General features: G+C 39.6%; 1 protein-coding gene across 4 annotated transcripts in view; it reads left to right on the top strand.

Moving 5' to 3' along the window:
• The window catches only part of SYT1 (synaptotagmin 1), a 357,216-nt gene extending 350,627 nt beyond the window's left edge, over positions 1-6,589 (top strand). For all 4 annotated transcript variants that reach the window (XM_057429544.1, XM_057429546.1, XM_057429543.1 and 1 more), the window contains one exon: positions 3,477-6,589. In XM_057429544.1, the coding sequence (XP_057285527.1) occupies positions 3,477-3,683 (207 nt within the window). In that variant the 3' untranslated portion in view covers positions 3,684-6,589. The remainder of the gene's footprint in view (positions 1-3,476) is intronic.
• The last annotated feature ends 5,563 nt before the right edge of the window (positions 6,590-12,152 follow it).

Here is a 12,152-nt window from a genome sequence, read left to right as displayed (position 1 = left end):
GCATCTCTCACTTATCAGAGTGAGATTTAACAACCTCTGATATTAACTAGCCTCTCTCACAAGAGATAAGCTCTTCTTAACAGTCTCAGGAGGCATGTGGGAAACCTGCGTCCAAATCACTCTCCCCCCTAAAGGAATTTAAACCTGTATCTAATGTCAATGTCATAAGCAAATACTCTTGTCCATAATTAAAATGGCCATGGAACACATCCTTTAGTGGCTTTAGAGAAGTCTAGGTATGAGTTAGGTGCCATGCTACTTGTAGTTTAAATGTTTAAATGGATTTAAATGGCCTGTAGCAAATGGGGTCCCCTTCTTGATTAGATGAGAACATGTTTTGAGATGAGAGACTTTTGAAGCTCTTATCTTGGATTTTGATAGCAACTGTACTAGAGAAATGCGCAGGAGCCAAGGCCTACATTTAAGCTGTGTGCTTGGTTTTTGTTGACTTGGTACCAATAAAGATAGTAAAACTGACAAGGTGAGTAGGACTTGAATGCATGACTAGCCCATTTATTGTTTCTACATGCCCCACATCATGTACAGCTGCCTCTGGACCCTAGGAATCAAAAAGTGGGAAATCCAGTGGGGCCTAATTCCCATTGATTTTAATGAAAGCTGGTCTGAGTGCTTGTGAAAGGTCTCATAACAAGCATCGAAGACCCAGAGGCAAAAAAAAAGTTAAGCAAATTGAGCCTCTCTGTCAATTTAGGCAATGAATGCCTTGATTTCCAAATAATAGGGAGAGGGCTCGGGACTACAATGGGCACCTCCAGGTTATCAGATCAGAGCTTTGGCATGGTTAGGTGCATTCTGTACGTCCTTGGCCATTTTGCCTTCTAACTCAGTTTTGTAAGGTGGATATAGGCCCTTTAAAAAGCATTGCAGTTTAGCTGTTTAAATTTTTGCTTCTTTAGAGGGAGGGATAGGTTTATTACAATGACTTTATAGCTATTTATTTCAGTATATAGCCTCAATTTAAAATCTTTAATTACGGACTTTGGTCGTATGCCAGCCTATTTTGGAGTTAAGTTATAAAGGACTGTATTTAGAAGTTATTTCATTATGGGTACTGAAGTGATTTCATCATTAGAAAAACGCATTTTAAATGTTATTTAGACTTAATATGGTAAGAATGGCTGTGAATTTTGTGTAATTCATGTAAAAGCCGTTAAGCAAACTTTTACAGTCAAATAAAAACTAATAGCTATAGAAGTTGCTTGATTCTTGGAGAGCAAAGACAAGGGAGTTCTTGGAGGGAAAGTAGCTCAGTAGCAGTACATCTGTGTAATTTAAAATGGGTCAAACATGAACTTTTCCAACAATTAAATAGTGATTATGGATTCTGGCTCTTAAGAGAAGGAAAGTGATAGTCTTTAAGTGCAATGGGAGAACACCACTTAGGAAGTCAATCCTGTTGCTACAAGGTATATCAAGCCCATGTTTTGCCGCATGTAAGACAGACCGTTTCTCTAGGCAGCAACATCCTCTAGGCCCTCTCAGTCCGAAGAATGCTTAATCACAGTGAGGAAACTGCTAATTCAAGTGTTTGTTAGCAGAGGTGGTGCTTCCTACTAGCACCTCTTGGGTTTTGCAGTGCAGTTGTGCCTTTAATATATGACACAAAGGCAAAGACACGCTCACGTATTTCTGTAGATTAAAGCCAGAGACCATGAAGTGGAAATCATCTCAGAGTTAATAACCTGAGCTAGCTGTTTTTTCATCTTTATAGAGCAAGGAAAAGGGTCTTTTGTTTACAGTGCTCGTTGTTGTAAAAAAAATCCAGTAGTAACTAGCCCCCAAGCTTCTAGGTACAGCTGGCAACTTTTTCTTTGTACCATAATAGTCTCATGCTTACCTTTTATATCTGTGATTGTACCATGAATCTAAGACATAAATGCTCATTTGGGGAGGTACCATCCAACATTAGAAGTGAATGTATTGGAAACAGCAGCACAGAAACATGATTTTGGCATTTAGAAATATTTGCTTCAGGATATTGTGTTTTATCTCTGGGGAGAGAGAATCTTGAGTTTGATGTACACTTTTGTCATCAGCAACTGTATAAATAGTTTAGTGTCTGTTGAAATCATCTTTCTCTGGCTCAGTGAATTGTACAATCTTGTAAGGGAATGGCCTCTATAAAATAGACCTCATAAGCCTGGTCTTGCAGATATACTTAAAATAGTTACTTCTGAAAGATAATCCTATTGCAAGCACTGAGATTAATCATTCTAATAAGAAATCCAGATTATATATGTATTTAAAGCCTTAAACTTTAAAACCTGATGCTTGAAAAAAAAAAAAAAATTATGGAAGAAGTGTGTTTCAGGGCATTTTTTTCTCCACAAAATTCACACTATAATAAGGAGCTGTATTCGTTTGCCATGAGATAGAAAGGAATTGGGAAAAGAAACTATGTTCATCTTTAAAAATAAAGCTCCCTATAAAGAGGCATTTATAAATTAGTAAAATCAGCCCAAGGCTGTTATTATCTTAGGTGCTCTTGGGGATGAGCACCACTCCACTGAAGGAACAGTTGTTTGTGCTCTTTCAGCAAGTGTTAATGGCCTGAAGGAGAGGAATGTGTGCTTGTGCATGCAAATGTGTATACAGAAGCCTGGCTTGAACCTCACCTGCCAGTGTGCTGCAGTCTTAAGTGAAGGGAAAATTGTCTATCAACTGTGACAGATGGGCTCATGTGGATTCTATGGGACTAGTTTAACCCTGTTTGCCAGAGGTCACTGTTCCTACAGCAGAAGTGGCACTCCAGCACCAGCTCAATCAGAGGCAGCGCCAGTATGTCAGAGCCCGAAGACGGTGGGCTTTATACTTCTTCCCGGCTCCCCTGAGCATGTAGCCTGTTTTCTAGACTCCTTTATAAATAAATGTATACACACATATTTAGACATGTGCACATGCACACACAGAGATAAATGTGTGTGTGTGTGTAGTAACCATAAGGGCTATTTTCCAAATTTATCTGAAAGTAAGTGATTGTCATGCTGGATTAATGAGCAAGAGCTGTTCAGAAGCAGAAAAACAATTAACAGAACAGAGTACAGCATTGCAAACATTAACTTGGGGTACAGCCATTTCTGAATTTTGGCTAGCTTATTCACTTAAACAGCAATGTGTTAAATTGCACTACTTTTGATAAGCATATCTCCGTTTTAGCCCTACAGACTTCTAGCAGTCTAAGTCCTCAATAATAGCAACAAAAAAATCTGGTGCCCTGTTAAAGATAAAAATCAACCTGAATTACCATATGAAGCTCTTTGATGCAAGGGGGCAAGTTTCAAGTTAACAGGGAGGATGTGAATGTAATTTTATTTGGAAGTCTCATGAGAAGCAAAGTTCAAAAGTTTGAATTTGATTCTTGTGGGAAGAATCTTGCCATTGCCTGTCCCAAGAGTCATCCCTGCCCACCTTCCCTTTATTGTCATGCTAACTGGTCTTTCTCTATCTCATTGTAGAAAGTGCAGATTGTTGTGACTGTTTTGGACTATGACAAGATTGGCAAGAACGATGCCATCGGGAAAGTCTTTGTGGGCTACAACAGCACCGGAGCGGAGCTGCGGCATTGGTCAGACATGTTGGCCAACCCCCGGCGGCCCATCGCACAGTGGCACACCTTACAGCCCGAGGAGGAGGTAGATGCCATGCTGGCAGTCAAGAAGTAAATTAAATTAAATTAAATTAAAGTAGGAAGAAGAAAATGAAGAAGAAGCCTTTCTGCATTTGCCCACATAGTGCTCTTTAGCCAGTATCTGTAAATACCTCAGTAATATGGGTCCTTTCATTTCCAGCCATGTGTTCCTGACACAGATCAGTTGTACTTTTAAATGCCCGTTTTAATTTGCACAAATTTAAATGTAGAGAGCCCTCTAAAGGCACTTCATTTCACCACTGCTCCCCAGATCTACTCTTCTTTTAAGCAATATGATGTGTAGATAGAGCATGACAGAAATTATTTATTGTATCACACAGTTGTATATATACACCAGTATGCTGAGAATTTATTTCTAGTTTGTGTATTTGTATGTTGTAAGCGTTTCCTAATCTGTGTATATCTAGATGTTTTTAATAAGATGTTCTATTTTAAATTATGTAAATTGATTGAGATATAGGAGAGCTGATAATATATTATAGGGTAACTACTGTATCGTCTGCATTCCAGAAAAAAAAAACAAAAATCCAACTTGTAAGGCACTAGTAGTGTTACACTGACATCTTAAAGGACAACTTAAATCTGATCTTTCAACTGGACCATCCTAATAACACGCTACGCGTCCACAGTGAATCTTGGAGGGGCAAATCCAATTGGGTAGACTTCTTTCACAGGCAACTTAGCATGATCTGAGCAGCTCCATGGCTGACTTCAAGAAGATGTAGCCAGGATATGATTCCTTTGTATATATTCCAAAGCAAACACAGACTGGAATGGCTTTAGAGTGAAAGCTGGGGAAGCAGTTCCACAGGAGGCAATGATTTCGTCTGTCATACGAAGTAAGACCATTGCAGGGAAGGGAAGAAGAAAGGAGGGAGACACAGCAGTAGCAAAATGCTGCCATGAAAACAAGAGTAGCTCTCCATTATCACCTTTATACAAAATTTGCATACTGTGAATTCCATCACATTATAATGAGTTTGCACATTAGACTTTGTAACAAAATATTTTATTATACTAACTCAGATTAGAAGGAATGCAGAATATTTTTTAGACACAGCCGTGTGAGTTTATTATACAAAATAGTTTCATGGTAAACAGACAGTATTGTAATCCCATCAGAAGATGACAAAATTTAGCCATAGTTCTAAATGCACTTCAAAGTAAGCCAAAAGAGAACAGCTAGCGACCTTTTATATACTATTTATACTTAAGTTTTAATTTGTCCTTTAAAAAAAAAGTGAAAACAAAGAACAAGTTCTAGAAAACTGAAGCAACCTCTTCTGTATACTAGATGCTCGTTTCAGGAGGAGTTTTTAAATGTTTTCAATGTTACTATGTAGTAAATGGCACTATTATGAAGCTATTAGTCATTCCATAAAAGTCTTGAAAGACTGCTCTGTGTATCACTGTGACTGCCGTGTGTGCTTAGAAATGTAGTTTTCTCAGTGGATAGCAATCAATTTATTCTGTAGTGATATTGTAATAATACTGCCATTCCCTTCTACTGCACTGCCGAAGGAACGCATAGCACAAGCAGTTCTAGTTATTACGGACCAATTTAGAACTGGAGAGCTATGCAGGGGACAAGGATGCTATATTGAATGGGTTGACCACGCAGCATTTTGTCAAGCCCTGTGCAATACTCTACATTACATTTCCAGTCACCCTCGCCCCCCCGCCCCACGCTTTACTGTTGATAGTTGATAGTCATCTTACAGCTAGCCAGCATGTCATCTCAGCTTGTACCATCTCATCAAGTCATTTAGGGCATCACTTCTATCTCATGTACCGTCCTTTGAGGCCCCTTGCTTATCTTTCCAAGCTGTGAATATATTTATAATGCTTTGAAGAGTTCATTATTTTCAGCAATGCAAACTACCCCAGAAATATGGAAATGCTGTTGCCTTTTGGAGGGAGGCACGAGAATTAACCATTAATGTTCTTACCAACCGAATCCGACAGAAATTATTGCAAACAAAGAACAAAGATGAATGTAATCAGAGAATTGTGTACTGAAAACTAGACTCCAGCCTCCCTCAAGGCTCTGCTTCTGGGAGGGGTGGGACAGTCTGAGAGGTCAGTGCAGTGATGGCCAAGCACCAGTGTTTTCGGTACACTGAGGGCAAAAGAACCAGCAAAGAAGTGGAAGAATAAAAGTGGATCTCTCCCCACCTCCAAAAGTGAGAAAAGCAAGACCCATTTTCTTTGTTTTTTTACATGAAACACAGAAAAAACACAAGCGAGACATTTTCTGATAGAAACAGGCGCATACATGCAAAGCATCAAGCTGGAATACTTTAAAATCTGAACCTTAAGGACCAAACCCCACCAAAGAGAAGAAGTAGACAGTCAGCTTCCCAGCATAAGAGCTTCATGGTCTCCAACTTTCAGTTATTCATTCAGGATAGCCGCAGGTTCAAACTGCCAGGACTGACTCATTGTGTTAAGGTGTTCTTAAGGCTTTCTCTTCCTACACTGCCAGACTGAATGTCACCGTAAAACTGGTTTGTAAGGTACAATGATTCTCGGAGACTGAACCTGCCATGTGACCAAGATGACATTTTCATCCTCAAAGAAGCCACATGTACCTTTCTGACAAAGCTGTGTGAAGTATTAGAATCTGATGCTGTAGAAAGATCCTAGTTGCCTTTGTGTATATTTACTGCCTGCTTGAGTGTTTCTCTGTGTGGGTTTTCTCTGTATCTTGTAGAAATGTTTGGGGTGTTTTATCCTGCCATATCGCTCGTGGCCCGCGAGCTAACAACTTTAGCCGTATTTTACCTTCATTTTTGATGAGGTGGTTTATATTTTGTTTCACTTTGTGTAGTGACTTCCCACAGTAGAGTTTTCCAATTGTCGTTAAAATAACATACATATTACACAGATATTCAATAAAAATGTTTTATTTCCTGTTGATGTTCTAGTAGTCCTCTTTCTTTTGATCTCAACTCTTCAAAAGGCATTTATTTCAATCTAGGACTCTAACTTTTAAGTACCACAAGTGTAATAGCGCAGCACTTTTCAAGGAGCTGTGAAAAGCTGCTTTCATCAGTGTGGTCTACTCTAGAACAGTCACAGCCAGCAGAGCTCCAGTAGATGAATTCTCTACCTTGCCACCTCTATTGCAGATTAACTATTACCTTGGTTTCCCATAAATGTGATTATTTGCCTCCAAAAACATCAATCTCTAGCAAAACGCAGATTAGTTTCTACACCACAGCAGAAACTCCAAGTAGTTACCGGCGCATCCGTCCTCTTCAAGCCAATTGTGTTAGAGCAGTGTTTGAGGCTTTCATCTGGAAAGAGATGGTATATTTTAACCTACATTCAGGAGCTACTGCTAAGCTGGCCATAAAAATCAAGCTTCTTGTAGACTAAAGTTCATTAAATAAGAGCTTAAACTGTAGATGAGGGGGGAATAAGGTGTGGAAGTGAATCCACAAGGGAAAAATTGAAAAACATTGTGCTATGAAACAATTCAATTTGCTGAGCCTGTCAAGAGAAACAGCTAAAAATCAAACAAAACACACACACAAAAAAAACCCACCACATTTCCATAACCGTTTTCCACAGCAATCCCTCCTCAACAGAATTACGCTCAATCCTTCCAGCAGCTATGCAATGGCTTACTGATGTGCCCCAGCGTAACCTCAGCTGTTGTAACACAAGACCTTACTACGAGTTGGAGCTCATTGTAAATATTTTCAGTGTTGATCCTTTTCCCTATTCCCACTGCTCAGAAAGTGCCCTCTTTTCTCACATCTATTTTGGGTTTTTTTCAGCATCTAGAGTCAATGAGCACCAAACAGACTTATGCTGCTCTCCTCGAGTGAGAGCAAACCGACCTGTCCTGGTGGACCTGGTGATTTGGAGAGCAGTTATTCTTCCAGAACCGAATGACTGGAGTCTGTGGCTTCACAGATCAGCTGTGAGGTAATGCCTGCGGGGTCTGCGGGAGCTGAGATAACACTCCTGTGGTGCAGTACCATTCCCCATAGATACAGGCAGGTACCACGTTATGGAGGTTTGAGACGCTGCTGCTCCCTTCAAAGCTGGTGCATGAATACTTTCCTAAAAGGAGCAGTTTGTTTAACAGCAGACACAAATCTATCAAAGTCAATAAGTAAAAATACTTTGATCGAGGTTCTATACACATCAGCCATTTTTGCAGATATTGAGCATACAGAAATTACACCTTTGTCAATCAAAACCGGTACTTCCAATAAGGCTGATCAGTTAAAGCCATCATTACAACTAATGTAAGGAAAATGCTTCATATAATAGCTGTTATACTAAGTGGGAAAAGCAGCAAAAATTACATATTTTATTCAGCTCATTTAACCCCTAATCAACTGTCAAGAAAAACATTCTTCCCAACTGACAGTTACCAAAGCAAAGGATCTACATCTCTCGATCACTTTTCACATTGTGAGTCAATGGAGGTTAATTGCCTGTTAGATATGCAAAGCAAGAATTAAAACATTATGTTTTCTGATTAACAGTCAATTCCCTTATTTACTTATGCACTAACACTTTCACTCCAGGCTGCCAGTTCAGTTTCTTATACACATACTGACCTGCTTTTCAGAACATACATCTACCAAATTCATGACCCTATTTTCCGTGTTGGTTCAGACACTGTTACTCATCCAGGCATTAAAGAAGTATGGAAAACGGGGTTTCTATACACACCACAAGAATATTTACCCAGTCTTAGTTATCTTACATGTAGTAAATACTTTTATAGTCAATATAGAGAATACTTTTACTACTGCACCAGTAAGCAGTTCCAAATGTATGTGACAAACTAATACAGAGAAGACTTTAACTCTATGTGGTACTTTGTGACTGACACCTGCAGTAGGATTTTCAGACACGAGGCATACAGAGATTTATTTCAAGGTTACGCTGTATTTAACATCAAAATGAAAAGTTCTGCAAACTAAGGAATGATCTAAACATCCTTAACAGAGCTTATGAAGAGGCCAAGTAGGTGGGGAAGTGAAGACATTCTTCCAGGCTTCGGGGTAGAGGTGGAAGGGTCAGGTAGTACGAGTCCTTTTGTTCTATGCATGCACTCTGCAATACCATACTAGATCTTGAACAGCTATTTAGACCAAAAAAAAAACAACAAACCAAAATAAAGACTCATCTTCTGACAGATCCAGTCTCATCAGGCTGACAGCTCACATTTAGTTTCAGCTGACAGTTTCATATCTTTGTGCATTCCCTTATTATTTACAGCAAGGAAAGCGCACAGTAGGGATGCACTGCTGTTACACACCAAATAGAGCTGATGTTGGGTTTTCTCATAAACAAAAGACCAATGCACAAAAGTGGCAGAATATTCTCTGCTCAACTAATCAAGATTATTCCACAATCCTGCACAAACCTCCCTAATTTTGATCACATTCTCCCAGAACCCAGGGCCAGTTCTCTCCTTGTATTGCATTCACATACATTTACGTTAGCCTAGATTTTGTGACTCTTCCCTATGAAGCAGCAGCACCCACTGGCACCAAGAGGTTGTTCTGAACACTGACACAGATCTGTCATTGAAGAATTCCAGGTTGGTCTTAGGCTATATTTGTCTTCTCCCTTGGACCATTCATCACAGGAGGAGGATCTCTGGCTGTAAATCCTGACTGAAAGCCTGACAGGTTGGAACCTGGAATGCAACGCTGAGTCAATTATTTCACACTTAGTCAGAAACATTATCATCCACATGTTCTGGTGGAAGACAGACTGAGGCTCAGAAACTTGCACCCTGCTCAAGATGGTTTCTTTCTTCATGAAACTGTCCACATTACTAAACTTTTGCTTTTTTGGAGATGGCTTCTGTGACATTCACAGAATCAAAATGGCTTTCAACTCTTTTCTTTCTTTCAAATACAAGGTTGCCTCCTCTATTGTTTAACTCAGTTAAGAATTTTTAAGCTAACTCTTCATGGTTAATAAGGGGCCAGAATGTTTCATTGGCTTTAACTCTTTGCTTCATCAGACTTAAAGTCTCACTCACGCCTCTCCAACCATACACCCTGATCTGACACTGATACATACACAAAAGCACTGATGGAAGGCTACCAAGGAAATTAAGTGATCAGAATGACTGTCAGAGTCCTTTTCATAGATCAAATGAAGATTAAATGGTCAAATTTCAGCACAGTGTATGATTCAGAGTGGGGTGCTGAGAGGTTCATTGTTGCAGATGAACATTTATTAATGATCTAGAAAACAGGCAAATGAGTTGACAGAATTTACCTGTGGCGTAAAATTGTTCCAGCTGGAACAGATCTAACTTATGAGAGAATCTCTAATTTCATATATTAAGAATCAGACACTCAGACAGGCACTTCAACTGAAATGCTACTGAACACCCAAATATTCTGCCGAGATTTGTGAACAGCAGTGCAAAAATGTCTGTAAAGATGATCTCAGACAGAGGAGAAGGTAGGAGAGCTGGTAGATGGGAAAATGAAGGCAGAACTCCCTTTTTTACAGGAATTGCTCGCAGAAAAATAGATTCATCTTCTCAATTATCTCTAGAACACAATGAAAGCTCAGGATGAACCAGGAGTACACAAAGGATGTTCAAATTACTATCGTCATACACATACTTAATATAAGTTATTTGGAATATGCTTAGTTGTAGACATAATACACACACCCACAGGTCCCAGTGCAGCGCTGTGTCAGATAAGTCTTTGTAGCACAAACACAGGGTATGAAAAGGAATCGAGAGTATGAAAAGGAATCGAGATTATGAAAAGGAATCGAGAGTCCTTGGCAGGAAGAAGTTATGAAAAGTAAATCTAAAAAGAGCCAATCTTGCGGTAAACGTAAGACATTTATGGAGATTATATAAATGAACAGAAAAATAAATGTGAGGGAAATGAATAAACATGTATCCTAGCTACAGATTACTGCTATATATAAAAAGTATCTAGCTACAGGTTTGTACCAGAGAGAACAGTCCTACCTAGGCCACATACTGCCTTTGTTTGAGCCTTCCAAGTCTCCAGAATAAAAACCTGAGAAGATACAGGTTTTCATTGTTGCTTTGCTCCATGCTTCCAGAAAGAGCCTTTTTCCCCACACAAAAAATTACATCTCCCACTCCAGCCCAGCCATGAGGAGAACTAGTTAATGCTCTCACTCCCTGGATTTAACACAAACAAATAGCAGCCTGAAAGGTTTGAGCACCGTGACCATAATTAAATCTGCAGTAATTAGTAATGCAACAACAGCAAGCGAGAAAAGCAAGCGAGCTTCTCCAGCTGACATTTTGTAAAGTACAGATAACACAGAGGAATAAACTGGCAAAAAATGAAGAAAGAGAAAGGAATCACTTGCAGATCAGGGGAGAAAATCTTTGTCTTTTGCCATACTGCCCAGCCCACGTGGTCTTACTTGGTTTTGTGCTTCCCCATGGTGCTGTTATATCAATAGAGCCACCAGACCTCTTCTCGCTAAACTTTTGATCCCATGTTTGCTACTGTTTATGTTGTGTTTACTGTGTTCCCTAATCCAGCTGAGCACAGGCAGTCCTATTGTTGATCCTTCTTATGCTTCCCTTGCTCCACTTCCTTATCGCCGGCTTTCCTTTAGAAAACTTTAGAAAGTTTATTCAACCACTTTGCAACAACTGGTGACCAGCCATCCCTCAGGAACACGGGTTCAGGGAGAAAAACTGAGTTGCAAAAGCCTTTGCAACCGGTTAATAATTGTTTCCTAGTTCAAATTTCAAATATGCTGCAGTGTTTGATCACTTCCCACAGTATAATACCTTTCTGTATGGTTCACTTCTTTCATGAGCTTACTCTGCACCTATTAGCAACAATGGTGAGTCATACCAGCACTTCAAAGAAGTGTAGTAGCACTTTTGACAGAATAAAAATGCAATGGACTGGGAAACACCGGGGACTTTTTTCTTCTCTGCACCAGAAATTCTGTATCAGGTCCCACAACGACTTTCATCATCTCAAGTGTCTTCATCAAATCTCCTACAACCCTTTCCCTAAGACAGAATGAACAAACTCTCTGCCTAGCACCATAATGCAAGCCCATTTCATTATAACCAAGGAGCTGGACAATCAATATGAACTGCACATTACCCTCAGCTGGTCTCCTCCCAGCCTTGTTTGAAGTTGACAGCGCAAATGCTTCTCTGATCACACATTAAGAGGACCATCTCTGCTCTTGAACTGACCTAGGCTGGTTAGACTCATGTTCTCTCTAAGGCATCTCATGGGGAGCAAACGTTTGGTCACACCACTCCCAGTTGTCTTAAAAACCAAAATCTACATGGTACAGAGCTGACAGCAAACACCAGACAGAATGTCAATACAGGTGAAATAAAGGTAAACTTCACAGGAATACAGATTTTAAAATGCATTGAAAGAATTAGCAATTTAAAATCATGAACTATCAGAGAACTCCATTTTCCCACTAGCCAGCCTGACGGCTTTATAGCGTCTTC

The sequence above is a fragment of the Pezoporus wallicus genome, unplaced genomic scaffold, assembly GCF_028554395.1.
Source record: "Pezoporus wallicus isolate ANWC-B61680 ecotype Strahan unplaced genomic scaffold, APGP_CSIRO_Pwel_v1 contig_5069, whole genome shotgun sequence".
Taxonomy (NCBI): domain Eukaryota; kingdom Metazoa; phylum Chordata; class Aves; order Psittaciformes; family Psittacidae; genus Pezoporus; species Pezoporus wallicus.
This window is presented reverse-complemented; position numbering and strand designations above follow the sequence as displayed.